Raw genomic sequence first — 17,929 nt, 5'->3', positions numbered from 1 at the left:
GAAAGGGAGAATTAACTGATTAAAAAATGACAGCAGTTACCATCTCACTTCCCTTCATCTTTTTGGGTCTATTTCAGTGAATGATCAATGGACACAAGCAAGGGCAGCACAAACACTTTGGTGCTCAGCATTTTTAAGCCATTCTCTTTATGTGATTAAATATCTCGGAAGAAATACTTGCAATTTTTGTCCTTACAGGGAGGATGGATGAGGGGAGGGAGGGAAAAGGAGGAAAAGCAAAACGAAGAGAATACAAAGTGATAATGGTCATCTGAGACCAAACCACCCATCCATCAACTATGAGGTAGTATTTCAAGTTATTTAAAGACCTCCTGCAAGTCACTAATTAAGAGCTAGAAAAAACAAAAATTACAGGAGCAGACTGCTAATCTTCCTCATCTGAAGCACTGTAGCCAATACGGTGTCTGGGGACAGAATGTAAGGCTGTAATAAGAAAAAGGTCTGTATGTAAGCATTTCATGCAAGGCTTAGGAAGGCGTGCTCCCCACACTAGGGAAAAAATAATCAGGAGCAGAATTGTACAGCTCTATTTTCTCAACAAGATTCAATGGATGCTGCAGGGTTAGGTGATGGAAATGGAGTAACCATCTGCAGGATGATTTTGTCCCTAGGAAACAGATATTGAGACAGGCAAAACAAAAACTGACAACTGCCTAATCTCCAGGCTTAAGCAAAGACTACCAAAACATTATGTTACCAAGAAACAGAAGGGAGAAAGATCTTACGGTTCAAATACAGCTACAGCACAAGTGGGTGTATAAAAATGCTTTAAAATTAACACCAAGTACTGTAAGTGGGAAATTGCTCAAAAAAAAGAGACAAATCATAAAAACTTAAGCGGCATGAAGCGTTTTCACAGATCTGCAGCCAGTGCCCCAAGATGAAGCTGAATTCTCTCTGTGCTGTAGCTAGCACATTAGCCAGTGACCCACCATACTGTGGGCACCCAGAAAGCTTCAAATACCAGAGTTGCCAACCAAATGTAATTCTCTTCTGACCACAAAGCAAAGTACTCTTGAGAAACACTTTTTGTGCACAAGTGGAAAGACCTCTTTAAATCAACATCTCTTCATTTGCCATGCAGTGGTCTGACATCACAGGGTCTTCAAACAGGGATGGGCCAAAGAAGCTCCCTCCCCTTTTTTGCCCCTACCACAACCCAAATTACAAAATATTGCCCTTTCAGTTGTGCTGCCACCACTGTTCCAGAAGGCAGCACTGTGAACCAGGTCAAGAAACTAACCTGAATTTAAAAAAACAAAAGCAAACCACAAACAAAAAGCCATGCTCCACAAATCCTCTTTTCAAAAAACCAAAACAAAAACCAAACAAACAACCTCAACAAAACAGGATCCATTTCACAGCTCAGCTTTATAAAAGAGCTACATCAGCATAACTGAACGGACAAGCAAAAAGGAAAAAGGAGCATTTTATAGTGCAAACACTGCCAAAGTCCTGGTCCCATCACCTTTGATGCTACCGATATCGTCTGAAGAGATACAATCTAGCATACAAATACATCACAAAGCACTTCAAATATACAACAAGCATTCATCAGTCCCGTTAACATAATTCTGGATTTCTTTTGGGAGAGAATTGACTTGTGCAAAATCCAAGCAAGGCAGTTTCTAACGTGATTAGTATCTGTATTTTCTTATCCTTGATTGTCTCATATGCAAGCCACTATAGGTCGTTTTATCCTGAAGAAACATCAATCTTAGCTGGATAAAAGGTAGAGAGCCTTTTATTTTAATTATCATTTTATATATATTAGGAAAAAAATATATATATTGAAAATAGGACTCTGATTAACACACCTTTTAATGTGGCCTTCCAAGAGGAAAACAGCCTGCTCACAGACAGAAAAAAGTCACAACGGTAAAAGCTAGAGGGTCTTTTTTCTTTTCCATGCAGAACCTCTGTAAACCTTTCCACCATATAAATTGACTAACATAGGGAAAACATACTCAAAGCTTTCAAACAGACAACATTGATAATGAAGACATTTTCATGTTAAAAGGTGTGTGTGGGTATAAGTGCAGCTTCAAACACCTTTAGAAACTGCCACAGAAATACGCAAACACCAATATCCCTACCTGCCCCCAACCTGTACAGAATGATACCCCACTGCCAAGAATCTAACTCAACAAATGCCAGTGCAGCTTTAAACCAAGTGGGCTGCTGGTCTGACCCAGGCTGTATTCTAACAGCACTGACACTTCAGCGCCTGCAGGAACATCTAAGTGCTGGCACTCCCCTCTGCGGGACACAACTGCTATTGCAGCATGTGTAGTATTCTAAAAAGGCCACACACTTCTGTTCCTAGGCACCCCCAAGTGCCCTAACAAGGTGCCTGAGACCCCTTCGACTTTTAAGGGGCAAAGGGAAGATTAACAGCAAACAACTGTTCACTCCAGCTGCATGATGATGCTGATGAACCAGCCCCAGGTAGCCTCGTCCTATGGGAGTTAACCCACAACATAACCTTACCCTTCCCTGCATCTTGTCAATTATCTACTAGAAATGAGTCTTTAAGTCATCAAAAGTTTAAAATATTATCATCACACTTCCCAGCAAAGGCACGTCCTAAGAAAAGTAAGGCACATAACAGAATTTTAGAAACTAAAAATACAACTTCGGCCTCCAACCCTTGTTTTCCCCACAACCAGAAAGTAGATTTAAACTTGGCATTCAGGATATAAGACCACAGTGACACATTTAAGTACATTAGTGCAAATTGCGTCACATATATAGAAATGATTTCTAATATTAATACAGATTTTTCTGTCAAATATGCCGTATTATTGAAATCAAGAGCACTGTAATAGGGCAAATATCAGCAGAAGAGTAGAAGATGCAGAAAACAGAGCTTAAAAAGGATCTCAGGACATTTCTGAGCCTATTCCCTCACTATAACTTGACTTAAAACCTTCCAAATGAAAACCTGGTTCATATGGTTCTAAAAAACTCCTGCAGTGACAACTTCACAGTTACCCAGGAATATGTAACAGGGCTGAAATACCCTTGTATTAAGAATCTTGCTAATTTCTAAATTAAATCTACGTTGCTGAAATTGTACTCCAGTATTCTCTTTCCTATCTCCCCCACTGGACTTTGACAATTATTTTCTCTCCAACACATACTAGAAGACAATTATTACATCTCAGTTTTGTTTTCTCCAGATTAAACAAACCTAATTGCTCTTCCACTTAATAGCTCAAGTACTATGACTCTAGAGATTACTGGAGAGTCATTTTCCCTCTGCTGAGCTGTTTATAGTGGTGTGACAATGCAGTGAGCCAAGCCATACACCAGCCTGGCTGAGGTCTCACCAGTGTTAGTAAGAGTAAGGATTTTACACTGCTCCTGCTCACACATCTCAGTATAGTCACACACACACGTGTGTTGCATAAAAGGGAATTCAGAGCAACTGAGACTTCTCACTTTGGAGTCCTAGAAAACAAATGCCAAGACCTAGTGAAAGAAAAGTAAAGAAAAGGAAGTATCTGAATGCTCTGTGCAGTTGAGGATGCCTAACCAGAAATTTCAGCCAAAGCTGTCTGGCTTGGAGACCAAAGGGAATATTCAAGTTTATCACTTAATCTTAACTCGTTCTCACTTGCAGACCTGGCTTTCATTCTGGCTGCATTCAATCATCCAGGAACAAACTTAAGTCTGGCAAGAGGCACGCTTATGCACATACATACATGGGCTTCTGCGTGAAGGATCTTCAGCGCCATCCCCTGGCCACTTTCACTAAAGCTGAAAGTGATACTCAAATTTCTTAAACTAAAAATTTAAGCAGTGAGAAAGAAACTTTATCTGAAGTTATTTCGCCTAGATCAAATGCTACGATGATGTAGAAAGACAAATAAGAAAACTTACAGCATAAGTACTACATGCTCCTCCCTATTTAAATGAATAAAGTTCAAACAGGAAGCAAAGCACACGTCTTACTTCCAGAAGGAAAAAGAAAGGATTAGGACCAAAAGCAGGAGAACTACTTCAACAGCACAGAAACAGAAATATTTTCTCTCCGTGACACTTCCACACACACTTGCCTTATCCCACTCCCCAGAAAGCAAGCATTGCATTGTGTTAAAAGCTCGCCCATATAAATAAGCCACCTCTGTCCCTATGGGAGAGAAAAAAGGTGGGTATGGAATATATATCCTGGTATTTCAGAGCATGCTTTCTCTGTTGTCTTTCTGAAATTAGAAGGGGCATTTTGACACTAATGTGTGAAAACTTCTCAATTATCACCTGTGCCAGTGTTTGTCCCCATCCCTGAAGTATCCACTGTCATTTGCTAAGAGACAACAAACGTAGTCCCTGTGTAGAGTTCTCACTCTAACACCCTTTCTTCTGCCAATTCCTATCACAGGCAATTAATGTCTGCTTCAGAAGTTACTTTAAAAATGAAGTTAAAATGCAGCTTTCTTGATTCTTAGATCATAGCTTGCCTTGAAAATTAGCTTTAATTGTTTATTTCTCCAAATAAGCACTACTGACAAAAACTTGGCTATTTTCCAAGCTTAATGCCTTGAACCAATATGGTGCTGTTGTACTTAGAGACAGATGTACCACATAATCTAATTTAAAATATGCGGCCAGTTTAATGTTTTTGGGGTTAGTTGTCATTGCTGTTGCAGTAATTATTTGCTGATGCTTATGTAGACTCGTCAAGTAAAGGAAAACTGCATAACTACTCAGATAGGTCACTCCTGGGCAATATTTGTTTCTGGGGGTGTTTCAAGAGCATTAATGGGAACTCACAAGGGATCTCCAGAACATGAAAGGCAGCTGAGCTTGCTTTTTGAAAAATAAACATATCTTTTTTCTCTTCTCTGACTTCGAAAGATAGCAGATATAAAAAGTGGCCTACAGACAGCAACTCAAGGAGACATACCTAAACAGCAATGATGAACACAAAGCCAGCCAATTCAGAACACAAATGAGAATTCAAAAAAGAACGAGGGAGACTAAAAATATTCATCTTGAAGAAGATGAACTGGTAGAAAGGATGCATACACTTGAAGAGAAGTAATTCATGGTGTGCACACAGATTTCCCATACTTAGTTAAAAATCAAATTGAAAAGGCCCACCAAAATCTATATATTAGGGGTTTTTAGTCATTCAGGTCTGTCTAAAAACCAAACCAGACATCCCAAGATACAAGCCTGCTATAGCCAGTGTATCTGCTTACATTACTCTACACTAAGCAGTAGGGAAGGACCTAGGAGTATTACACAAGGATTTCCAGTACACATACAACTGAACCAATGCAAAATTTTATATATGGTTACTCCCAAGTGCTTTCCAGACAATTCCCACATAATGCCATTCCTTCTTTATGGATACATCTTACAGCAGCTTAAGCACTGATCCAGTCAACTGACCCAAAATGTTCTGTTTACAACTCTTACCTGAGATTCACAATTTTGAGCGTAAGTTCTAGAAAATAAACAAAGTTTAGTCCTTGATCTAGCTATGCATGTAACTGAATTCCGAAGTGTCAATAAATGTTTTCTGTAAATTTAAGTTATTCAGTCTTTCCTCTCCAGAATTTATATCAGGAATGATGAAAACCACCAATTTTTAAGTGCTGTATGGGGAGGAAGAGAACTAGATGGGCAGTTGGTGAAATCCTTGCCTTCATCATAAGTTAGATTGGTACAATCATTGAAGAGCAAGTTCAGTTGTCCTGGCAGAGAAACTTAGCACTGATATAGTTTATTTGTATAGAAAAAAAAGCCCCATAATACAGCTGTTATCCTTAATTTTGAGCCTATGCCAGGAGCTAGAGCAATTCAGTTATTGTGGCTACAATCAAACATGACACAAGTTAAAGAGAGCAATACAAACTCTGTACGCAGATCCAACCTTGACAAGTCCACCAGTTATAATGCAGCTCTAGGCACTAAACGATAAAAATGTAGATGTATTCAATATTGTCATTCAGAACTGCAAAATACAGCATCTTTTTGAATCACAAAACCAAATTTGACTGAAATGAAATCTGATGGTTCAGAAGGCCACATTTTCAATGGTGGTTTTAATGAACTAGAAACTGATGCAAACTATAGGCCAGAGCACAGGGATATTTCAACACCTAACTTTTCACTGATTCAATAAAACCTTAGAGCCTGAATACCAGTCAGATGCACAAAACCTGTAAAAATCTGGGCCTACGAATTCTTCCTGAAGTACTAACATGGCTGGTCAATCAACTCCAGACATTTGTAACCTAAGGAAGCTCTGAACTGGAACACTTTCCAAAAAAACCCCAAACCAAACAACCAAACACAACTCTTAGAGATACAATCTCACTTTAGCACGCAAGACTTTACATAAATATTTTTATCTATTCACCTCAAAATCCTTAGCAAATGATGGCTAATCTAATTCTTTTTATAGTTGGGAAACTGACACATTTTCTATCATCTCTACAATTATATCAGATAGCAGCACTGCCAGTAATAGCCCACCCAAACATTTTATTCTCAATACTATGCCTCATCTACCAGGCCATACCACATGGTCAGAGGCAAACTCTTCCAACTCAGTACTGATGGAAAGCCACAGAGCAGTAACACAACTATCCTCTCCAACATCAATTCCTTTCTTAACACAGCCTGTTTAGTAATTGAAGCAAAATGCTTTTTGGTTTGGGGGCAAAGGGGAGATTCTTTCTTTTTTTTCCTTTCCTACTAACATTAGGAATGCTAAAATTCCAGACTCTCATGAAAATGCATGTTAATTTTGTTTATGCAGCATTTAACAAAGAACTTCAGTCAAGTTTAAGTGAAAATACTGGGGTGCAGTGCAAAAGGAGAACTTCGCTGCCACCCAGAGGTAAAATCTTGAAGGGACACAAGGAAAGAAAAACGCATCTTTTTCCGTACTCACTTTCAAAGCCAAACTCTTTCCTTTCTCAAGGCATTAAAAAAAAAAAAAAAGCACTACAAATCAAAACACGCTGATTTTAAAAATTAAAACATGAAAGAAGTTTTAGACACTCAGACTCCATATCTCATCTTTGGTAGTGACCAGTGTTAAATGCCTATGAATGTTAAGTACCAGGCACAGAGAGTAGAAAATCGAGCCTCTGGCAGCCTGCAACTTATGGCAATCCACAGCTGGAATCTCCACACATCTTTGTGTTCAGCAGTCCTTGATGGATGCCCTGAATCAGCATTAATTCTCTTGAAACCAAGTTATATCATTACCTCAAAAACTGCCTGTCCCAGTGAGTTTCACAGCTCATTGACAAGGGAAAACACTTTTCACATACCTTCAATCCGCCTCGTGGATGCCCTCCCAAGCATGCTAGAGAATTGCCCTATTCACTGTAATGCTACTACATTTCTGTTGTTGTTTATTTTTCTCACCACAGTCTATTTTCCAATCTTGAACAGGTTTAGTGTATGTTATTGATCCTCACTCAGAAGACATTTCATAATTGATAGTCTTTGCCACCTTTTCTGCATTTTGGCATGCCCTTTATTGAGCTGTTTGGACAAAACCCTGTAAAACATTCACAATGTAGGTATGGTTTTGATTCACACACTAAAAAATGATGGGGTTTTTCTTGTACTCTTTTCCTAGCAATTCCTAACTTGTCTGTTACCTTTTTGACAACTGCCAGTTGCTGAGCAATGAGGACAATTTACAGGGATTCCAAGATCTATGTTCTTAGTGACAATAAATGTCACTACTGTATGTGAACTAGTTTTCCCTAAATATATTATTTTTCAATTATTAACACTGAACTGACATGCATTTTTACTCAGTAACATGAATTACTGTCAGCTCTTGCTTCTACTACTCTCCCTGTTATACCACATACAATTATTATCATTTCAGTAGTCTTCCTATGCAGTTTATGAGTATGTTGAGTATCAGAGGTGTCTGTGAGGTTCAGATGCTATCTCCACTATACTATTAAAAACTAGCTCACTGCTCTGCTACCTATCCACTCGCCACTAATTAACCTTGAGAATTTTCCTTGTTTTTCCACAGTGTCCATACAAGATCTGACCTCATGAGATTCTTTTGTTAGAGACCACTGTCAAATTTTTTTTAAAACCACAATATAGAATGGTCATATCTATAATAGTAAGTTAAAAACTTACCTACATCTTTCCCTCCCACATGGGTCTCATCATTAAACAAACCACACTGTTCTAGGAGATTGTTACTATTTTATCTCTTTGCTATCATACTTCAATTAAGCCCAGGTTGATTTTTTTCCTTACTCATGATCCAGTAAGCACATCTGTGACATGCAAACTTCCCCCAAATTCCTCTGCACTGAGCACATGCAATGATCTGATGTTGGCTCAGCTTTATTCTATTGAAAACCCCTGTCATACACAATTATCTACAGGTAAATGGCAAGCTTTTGATTTGTGATTATTTTTATTTTTTTAATCAGCCCAGGCAGACCATTATAGCCACTAGGAAGTTTTCTCAAAACCCATTTCGATCTAGCTCGTTCTTATTCATACTTAAGTCACCAGAATTCCAACACTGTTTTCTATTGTCCTCATTTGAACATCATTTCCATTTTATGTTTAAAAAAAAAAAAAAATTAAGTGACGTTCTTTTACCCTTAGCTTGACTGAAAAAGCTATATAAAAATGCTTGTGATTCAAAAAGGTTTTCTGATGAGTAGTGGATGTTTAATCCTTGTTTCAGATAATGGTATCTTTCAAACAAGCTTCTTGCCTTTATAGTTCTTCCCCCCTTTTCAGTGCACATAATAACATTTTCTGGTATATTTACTTCTTTTGCAATTAAATATGACTATGATGCATTCTGGAGGGAGGGTTGTCTCACAAATACATTAATTTTGTGTACACTGGTCACTGTCAAAGAATGATCTCTCACAGTAAAGTATGAGCTGGGTATTGCCTGCTACTCAGGACTGAATCAAGATTTGCTTCTGCATGTGGAAGTTCTCTGATTATTCACCCAGAGAACTCACACAGTTCAAGACTTTGCACTGCATCACTCAGCTCCTAGGGCTGATACTTAGTCAGCTGACAGACAGGAAACCCCTCTTATTTATACTCTGAGTTTCAATCCATTGAGATTCTGTGATATTCACCAATCAAATAGGTAAGTTAAATACAAAGCTTCTGCCTTATTACCAATGAGATAAAGGAAGTTCAGACAAGCAGTTCCAACAGCAGTGCATTCGGATTTACAAAGTGGAAAAGGCACTACCAAGCTAAAACCACCATTTGTTTCTCCTCTCTAAAGCATGATTTATCTTCTTGGTTTATTTCCAGATTACCAATACGTTCCGTCGTTCAATTCCAACTCGGATCCCCAAACCAAAGCCTGCAAGCACAACCAAAGCACCTGTCAAAATTCCTGCTGGACATCTCAACAAACCACTCCAAGACAGCCCTTCTGGAAAGATACGCATTGTAAGGACCGTGTCTAAAGCCTGCCTTCAAGGTGGAGGGAGAAGGTAAATAATTTTCTGTGATCTATGACATTAAAATGGATTTAATCTGAATCTCAGCAGCAGTTGTTTCCACTGGGGAAAAATCGGAAACCATCCACATGGTCAGCACATCAACGGGCACCAATCACAGGACATCAGGAGACAGCCAAATTCTTAGGAGCCAAAGTTAACTGCATGTCTGCAGGGACCATGCTCTGCCCCATTTTTTCTAGTGCAATTCCAGGTTTTGGTGCTCACAGTACAGGAGCACAAGACACAAATAAATTTCTACTGTAAGTTCAGTTTTGACATGTTCTAGAAATAACAACAGTAAGATTGTCTCAGTAGATTTATAAAAACATGATCACATGAAGAGAGGTTGCAGAAGGTTTTGTGTTTTCAAAGTTGTTTTTGGAATTAAAGTGTCTCAGTATGGATATCCTAAGTTCAGCATTAAAGGTGAAATGAAGAGAGGCATGGAGAAATCTGCTCTTGTATAACGTATTGAACTTAAGAGAAATGCAGAGCTCCTTGCTGTGCCAAGCATCACTTTAAAAGATGATGTGAAGATAAGCAACTCCCTCCTCGAGGAGTTAACTAGTGTGATTATCTCCACTCCAATTCACACAGATGTTATATTAGGAAAACAGATGTGAGAATCAAGATGGATATTGTTTAAATCAGCTATATCAACTTCCACCATTTGCACTACAGTATTTAGACTTCAGTTCACTTAAACAGTATTTCAGAACTGATCAAAATTAGTATCAAGCTTAACAGTAAGTTGCGGCTTACACAGAAGTGCAATTTTATTCTTGCATTCCTCCACAATTTTGCCCTTCCTTTCAACTGCTCACATTCACTTAAAAATATGTAACTGGATTCATTGCTCCTAGGGAAGGTTTTTTTTTTTTAACTGAACTCTTTGCACAAGAAGTTCTAGTTCATCCATGAGAGAATTTGCCTTTTTGCTTTTCTTAAAGAATAACTTCTTCAAAAGACTTAAAATTCAATGTTTCCTTTCAGCCAACACACGCCCAAAAAAACCTCAAACCAAAAACACAAAAAAAACCATTAGAAAAGGCTCCATGCTCGTTGTCTCCAGTATTCTGAAAAATAGCAATTGTTGCTCTGCAAGAAAATTTCTCACAGTTCTATAGAATGTTAAGAAACACTAACAAAATACTACTACTACTGCAAGGAACCCCCCCACCAGAATCCTGTAATACCAACTAACACAAGTTACTGTTTTAAAATATAAAAATTAATTTCTTTCTCTGGTATTAATGTCTCCCTCATTCTTCTTCCCCTAACAGAGTGCATTCCAACAGTCTAAATGGCTCAACTGATAATATGTGGGAAAACTCCTTACACATAGGTGTTTCTTTAAGAACTGCCAAATCCTAATTCCTAACTAAAGCAAAAGCTGGTGGTGATCACAGTGCCATAGCCAGAACTGCAATCTTTTTGCTGAAGCAAGGAGAGAGTCTGATGCATTCAGTTACCCGGTTTTTCCCTTTTATTTCACAGCTAAAAGTTTAAACTAACCACTGAGACAGTACAACACGTTAGTACTGCTGTGTGACTGTTTTTGCAAACCCACAAGAAACCTATGCCTTCCTCAACAGCTTCACACGAAATTCTCTAGAAGTACTCAAAAAAAGTTTTAAAAGATCAGTCTACTGAAAAATTAGCTCAGCTGTGTCCCACAAGACACACCCGTGTTAATATTCAGACATTAAAGAATGACTTTTCCATAGTAAAAAGGAAAAGCTTCCACTTTTATTCACTAAATCTGCAGCTGTCAAGTTCTGAGACTCCATATCATGTATGCTTAGATCCAAATACAGCTCACAGAAGCACACCACTGCAACTTGCAGAGTGAACGTATACAGATGTGAAGAAACACAGATTTGAAAAAGCAGCTGTCAACTCGGCATGCTTATCAGAAAGATCTTCAAATACTGACCAGGGTCCATCACAAGGGACAGCAACTCATTGATGAGCCAAAAAAAAAAAAGCTACAAATCTCGTCATACAGAGTCCAGCAACAGATCTCAGCTCTGAAGAAGCAACAGTGCTCCCTCACACTGAATGCATTACAACAAAGCGTCTGCTTCTCAACAGCTGCAAATCACACATTACAAATTAACGTTACAAATTAATGTTAACTGGCACCCTTCAGTAGGCACAGAGAAAAGAGAACGTCTGGCAAAAGAAATCAATTCCTGCAATAGCATCCTTTGCCTTAGAGCCCACAAAGGATCCCACAAGCACTGCCAAATCATCCTCCATGGTCCCATATTATACTTCTTATCTGTTTGTGCTGCTGACATACAAGAGTTTTGCTCCTGTCTCACAATGACACAATTAATTCCTACCTATGAGGGGCAGGGCCCACATAGACTCCTACTTAGGGATCTAAAACTGACGAATGGGGATACTACACTCCTATGGGATTAAGGGCAATACAGAAAGCATGGAGAATGAAAGACAAGGAGTGGTAACACAAAAGGAGGAAACTGGAAGAATTTCTGTAAAACAGAAGTCCATCCCTCTCCCTCAAACTGACTGGGAGATGTGGCACACTGGCTACAGGCAAGATCCAGACATTCACAGCGCTGTGAGAATTGCTCCTTTCTGTTCACGGAGAGAAGAGGAAAAAGTTGGTGTCCTTCACCAGTACGAAATAAACTCCTCTGAATTCCTTATCCTTTCCTTTGTAATTCTGAATGCAATATAAAAATCACATAAAAGACTGGACAAAGTTGTGACACAATCTGGAAAAAAGGGAGGTAAGGAAGTCCTGCAGTTGCATGACATGGAACATGTGTAACACTAAACTACGCTGCTAAGTAGAGAATAATCCCTAACCACTCCCTCCACAAATCTCATCTCAAAGGTTTGCTGAAGATGTTATTGGGCAAGATTCTTTAGTTTTTGTCATAGTATTACCTTTGACAAGGTAAAAAGATGGGTAATCCCTTTAGCATTTTCTTCCTTGGATTTTTTTGGCTTTTTCTACGCCTATAGATCACTCGCAGCAGGGTAAACATTCATGTCTCAAGGTGAGAGTAACTACCTTTAATATGGACTCTAAAATAATGACTTCCAATGATGTGGCCAGAAGCAAATTTAGAATTCCTTACATATCCATACACCAGGATATATACTTATATATATTTTGTGTTTTCATACTCTTCAGGTGTTCCACCTGAAAGATGTTCATACTCTTTTAAAAGTAGCCTTTTCTAACTACAAGTTTCTCAAATCTAAAATACTTTTGAGAGCTGAGTTATGATGAATATTCTGTAGGTCAGAACTTATTCTAGGTTAAAGGATCTGGCAAAAGATCAGTATTTTAGAAGTACATTTTGAATTCTGCTTTGCACCTAGAGTTATGGCAGATATGCTATTTTTAAATAGGTCAGCAAATGAGGTTCGATAGTATTTTTTTTAACAAAACTTGATGTTTCACAGAAATAAAATTGACCAAGTCTGTCAAAGGTGCTCACTAATGTGCAATTATTTTCTTGTATTGCTGCCTACATCATACATTGTGAACCCTGATTTCCTCTTTTATGCCAACTGATTTTAAAGCATTTTACAGCATCAATAAGATGCTGTACAAATTAACCTTTGATTTTACCTGTTTTACATGAAAAATAGCTACACAAAATAAAAGTAACAGACGTTTTATGTTTACTAACAGCTTGTGTCAACTCCATGCAACAAAAAGAACCTGCCAACAAGTTTACAAAGGTGGGCTACAGACAGCAGAGTACATGGTTTGCACAACACTCACCTGTAATCACTACTTGTAACACACTCAAAGAATGTTCTTGAAGTAAAGTGTACAGGATGGGTTAGACACCTCCAGAGGTTATTTTCCACCTGAATTATTTTAAAATACAATTTGAAAATCCCAAGGAGTTTTTTGTAAATGGAAAAGTTGTCGTTAACAATCTCACCTCAAAGTCAGATGGCTCATCCATCATGGCAAAAGTTTATAATCAAAGTCCTGCTCTGTATCCTATTTCTAAAGGAAAGCTGCAAACATTGTAACAGTCACCTAACCACCCACCCTAAATAAAACCTGTGGCTGGCAGAATGTGCAGGTAGGCTCTTAAGAAAAATTCCTAATGAAGAGCATTTACCAGGGGAACTGGGACTGCTTAAGAGACCTATATGAGACTAAAAATAAAAATTAAATGCTCAGAAGCCTAATTAGGTCTTGTGACCCCTCTTTATTATATACATACAATTTTTGTATTGCTTCCTCTCTAACTATTCTCCAAGTACCTTTCACAGGAAATAAGCACCAATTTTCAAGACATTGAAAGAACTGGAGTCTTTGCAGAGGTGCAGATAACTCCCAACTCTTGCCAATATGGCATTAAAAAAGAAATTTAAAATAACAATCAATAAAATAGGGCACTATAAAGTCTAAAGTTATTTTAGTTGCCCAGATCTACCTAAATTTTCACATTAAATGTAAACATTACAGAAAAAATATTTTATCGCCTGTGGTTTCGAGACACATTGAAAAAATACAAGCATGTGAACCAGGTATCATAACCATCAGGAAAAAAAAGACAAATCAGTCATAGCACTATACTCCAAGGAGCAATGGCTGGAGAAGAGCTGTTTAACTCCTGCCCTTTTACAGTAACACATGGCGAGGGTGATGCGACACACCCCAGTGAGCACATGGGTGATGCTTTTCAAGTACCACAGATACTTTTCCCTCCAAAGACTCTAGTACGGATTTACTGTTTCCAAGGTCTTACAGAACTGTAAGTAAGTTCATGTCAATAATGGCAAACACAATCACAAAATATTCTGAGTCAGAAGAGACCCACAAGGATCATACATTATACAAAAGTCTTTCATCAAATAAACTCTTGGGAAGAAAATACAGTTTGGAAGGTAAATGAATGCAAGGGAGATCTGAGCTCTGAACTCAAAGCAAGAGGTTTTCCCATTCCCCTCGCCCCGGTTTTTAAGCTTCGCTTAAACGTATTTCTGTTTTGTGGGTTCCTGTTGTTACCTAAGCACTGGTATTTTCGTTTGCTGCTCCATCGTCTATCCCAGGGCTCCAATCAGAGACTGGACATCAACTCGCTGCAGAGATTCTGCTTACAAGCAAACCCGCCCTCGGGAGAAAGCAGGGAAAAGCAGGCACAGGGGGAAAAGCGAGTGAGAGTGGAAAACCTGGAGAAGTAAATTAAAAGCAGAGAAGGGAAAAGCGGAGGGGGGAAGTGGAAAAAAACCCCAAAATCCAACGAAAAGAAAGGAGAGCAGGAAAGGAGGATGGGGGCTGCCTCTCAGGTAAAATGCTTCAAGCCCAGCGTGAGGAGCGAGCTCCAGGAGACGCGTACCTGGAGTGCCGTCCGCGCCGGTCCCGGTGTCCCACCACGGCTCCTCCAGCGTGTCCCCCATGCCGCCACCGCCGCGCGCCACGGCGCCTGCGCACTGCCCGCGGGGCCGGGCCCGCGGTGCCTTGGGCACGCCTGGTACCGCGGCTGACATTACATCTTACAGAACAGCCTCCTGAAACAAAAGTAGACCTTTAAATGCACGTTGGAGATTTTTTTCCCTTTCTTTTTTTTTTTTTTTTAAGTGGAAAATACAGGAGTAAGAGAAAGAGAAAAGGCATTAAAAGTATTACCCTCTCCTTCATAACATTCATTTAATTGCCTCAACCCGGTTTTACACTGTGAAATACCTGCTTTCTTGGTTGAGGTAATTCATGTAATGTTTTCTGAGGAACAGATACGTGCCTGCAGAGGGTGCGCCTTACCTTGGAATGAGTGCTCCCGGCGCTTTGGGGACCGGAGCCCGCAGGGTAAGCGTGCCTGTCCTGTATCTCTTCCCACAGGAGCCGTCCCGCTCTGAGCCTGGGCCTTCCCTACTGGAGCACATCCCGAGTCAAGCTGTGGACGTGAAACAGACCAGTGTAAGGACTGGAATTCCCCATAAGGCGGCAGGTTATTCCACGTATAACCCGCCCCAATGATTTTTCTGAATTTCCATTGAAGTATACTATTCTTTTTTCCCCTTTGAGGATGCAGGTGGGTAGGGAACGTGCGTGACAGAGAGCTTTAGCGTTTTTCTGCCCAGGGTTGCTAATGGACGTCACCAAGTGATTTTTAGCCCTTGGAAACAGAGCTCTGCGTGAAAACTTGTGCATTTCCCCGACTCGCGAAGTACGTACAACCTGTGGCACATTAAACACTGTGGGAGAAGTCACTTAATAACCAAACCTACATCTGGCAAAGCAGTTCAGCTTTACGAAAGCCGAAAACATTCAAATCTCCGGCAGACCGGCCCCCGGCCCTGCTCCAGGGGCGCTCCGCGGCCACTCCCTCAGAAGCTGGCCCTGCTCCGTCCTCTCCCCCGCCGCCGCCCCGCCCTCCTCCCGTGCCCGGCTTCCGCGCTTTGCGGCGCGCGCCCTCATTCCCGGCGGCGCGGGAGGCGGGGACAGCAGCCGGGAAGGGGACAGGCTTTGGGAGGAGCGGCGTCGGGAAGGAAACGCCTCCCGAGCGCGCTTTACGGCCGGTCGAGCGGGCACGTCAACAGCTATGGCGGAAGGGGAAGAGACGCCGCCGGGCAGCTGGTGAGTTGTGGGGGTGTGGGTGCCCTCCCCTCCGCAGCGGCGACCAGGGGGACGAGGGGAGAGAGGCCGGAGCGCCCCGGCCGCCGCCGCTCTTCCCCCGGGATGCGCCGCGCTCGGGGCGTGTGCGGGGTCGCGCTGGGAGCCCGCGAGGAGCCCGCGAGGAGCCCCCGGCAAACGCCGCCGGCGCTCGGCGGCTCTGGGAGTCCAGAGAGGAAGGGCCCCGTCAAAACACGGGCGAGACACAAAACGAGGGCCGTGCCCAGCCTGGAGCCAGGCGGTCGCTCCAGTTTAAAATGACAGCTTTAATATGCAGTAGGAGCTGCTTCAGGAGTCTGCCTGGAGTGGAGTTGCTTTGTTCAGTTCGTTTCCCCTTTCGCTGCGTGCCTGCTCTCAGGAACAGGTGACAGCAGTGGGTCCTGCCTCGTTTTCTGAATGATTTTGCTCACCACCCTTCCTTAGTACAGCTATTACTTATAATGGATTTTACATTGGACCTCTAGGACAAGAATAGAGACTATTTCTGGAGCGTGTATAGGATCATTTTGATGGTAACAGTGATGTGATTTCAGTATTTGTTGCATGTGTATTCACTCAAGATTACTGAGGCTTAAATAAACTTTGTGTTTAAACACTGAAGCTATTCTTACTGCACCCAACATTCATTTGCATCTTCACTTTGGTTTTGTCTTTGCGCTTCTGCATTGCATGTGATTTCTTTCTGTGGCTCTGTGCCACACCATTGCTCTTTGTCCTTTCCACGTATATGCTTTTCAAGCAGTTACATTACAGACCTGATTTTTATGATCATTTCCAATCTGATGTTTTTGCTTTTAGGCTCTATTTGATGTGGTAGATTTAAAGTTTCCTGCAAACTGAGCTTAGCCTTCTTTGTGCTTAGTTATCTCACTATAAAGAAGCCAGAATACACACGCAGGTGTAGGTGGGACCTCTTCTTTGTTGGTTCTATAAGTACAGCTCTTGGTTAAAACAGCTTAGTGTTATTAACTAGAAAATGAAAGTTAGTTGGTGTCATTTTTTATTCGTGGTTTTCTTCTTTTTTTTTTTTTTTTGCTTACAGCCTCAAAATTTATGAAGCTCTTTCTATAAGTACAGTGTTGCATATGCATTATTTCTAAATACGGACCTGACTGTTGGGCCATGTAATTACAAAGAGAAGGATGGACTCACTGGCAGTGCAGTCTTGACACTGAAATACAACCCTGGACACTGAATAAGAACCATGTTCAAATACCTCTGAAAAAAATACTTCAAATGGCTTCCATTACTAATATTGGAAGAATATTGCTGTCTCCCAGATCACAACAAACTTCTCTAGAATTGCTGTTAAGGATGAGGATGGGTGTCTTTCCAGACTATTTCAAGGCACAGCCTACACTGTTGATATTCTGACTGGCAGCTTCAAAACTATATTTAGTGAATTTAATATGTTGGTGGTACTAGAAAAGGCAAACTTGAAGGCATTTGTTAAAACAGATGTTTTAAGTCTTTATGGGAACAATTCAAGAGGTTTATGCTTAAATGCTACATTAGTATGTGATGGTGCATCCTGTTACTAGAGCTGTATGCTGTAAATGAAAAAGCTGCATTCCATATTGTTTGCTTAGAAACTTCACATGGCTTTTTGGTTTTGTTTTCCTGTTTTGGCTTTTGTTTAAAAGCCAGTTTCAGTGGAGTATTTTCTTTTTCATTTATTGATTTAAACTGTTGTCTTGTATTCATATTTCAATGCTGTGAACAGATGTTCAAGGAGCTTTTTGGTGTAAATTACTACACTATCATATTTTGAAGTATATAGAATTTGAAGTTTTAA

The 17,929-nt window shown here is 40.3% G+C and overlaps 3 protein-coding genes across 7 annotated transcripts in view; 2 read left to right on the top strand and 1 right to left on the bottom strand.

The window, feature by feature from the left end:
• The window catches only part of FILIP1L (filamin A interacting protein 1 like), a 189,372-nt gene extending 176,188 nt beyond the window's left edge, over window positions 1-13,184 (top strand). For 2 of the 3 annotated variants that reach the window (XM_042031672.1, XM_042031674.1), the window contains 2 exons: window positions 9,319-9,503; window positions 10,796-13,184. In XM_042031672.1, the coding sequence (XP_041887606.1) occupies window positions 9,319-9,503; window positions 10,796-10,886 (276 nt within the window). In that variant the 3' untranslated portion in view covers window positions 10,887-13,184. The remainder of the gene's footprint in view (window positions 1-9,318; window positions 9,504-10,795) is intronic. The other variant, XM_042031673.1, reaches the window with a different exon arrangement.
• The window catches only part of CMSS1 (cms1 ribosomal small subunit homolog), a 225,595-nt gene extending 209,754 nt beyond the window's left edge, over window positions 1-15,841 (bottom strand). The window contains exons 1-3 of one of the 2 annotated variants that reach the window (XM_042031683.1): window positions 15,750-15,841; window positions 15,283-15,415; window positions 14,861-15,032 (exon numbers count right to left, since the gene is read on the bottom strand). In XM_042031683.1, coding sequence (XP_041887617.1) covers window positions 14,861-15,011 — 151 coding nt within the window. In that variant the 5' untranslated portion in view covers window positions 15,012-15,032; window positions 15,283-15,415; window positions 15,750-15,841. Of the gene's footprint in view, window positions 1-14,860; window positions 15,033-15,282; window positions 15,421-15,749 lie in introns of those variants that run through there. The other variant, XM_042031684.1, reaches the window with a different exon arrangement.
• Window positions 15,842-15,862: 21 nt separating this feature from the next.
• The window catches only part of TBC1D23 (TBC1 domain family member 23), a 32,797-nt gene continuing 30,730 nt past the window's right edge, over window positions 15,863-17,929 (top strand). Inside the window, exon 1 of one of the 2 annotated variants that reach the window (XM_042031678.1) lies at window positions 15,863-16,098. In XM_042031678.1, coding sequence (XP_041887612.1) covers window positions 16,064-16,098 — 35 coding nt within the window. In that variant the 5' untranslated portion in view covers window positions 15,863-16,063. The remainder of the gene's footprint in view (window positions 16,099-17,929) is intronic. The other variant, XM_042031677.1, reaches the window with a different exon arrangement.

This window comes from Corvus kubaryi, unplaced genomic scaffold, assembly GCF_017639235.1.
Source record: "Corvus kubaryi isolate FWS band 111438036 unplaced genomic scaffold, C.kubaryi_AGA036_p1.0 37341, whole genome shotgun sequence".
Lineage (NCBI taxonomy): Eukaryota > Metazoa > Chordata > Aves > Passeriformes > Corvidae > Corvus > Corvus kubaryi.
Note: the sequence above shows the minus strand (reverse complement) of the source record. Positions and strands in the feature narration are given on the sequence as shown.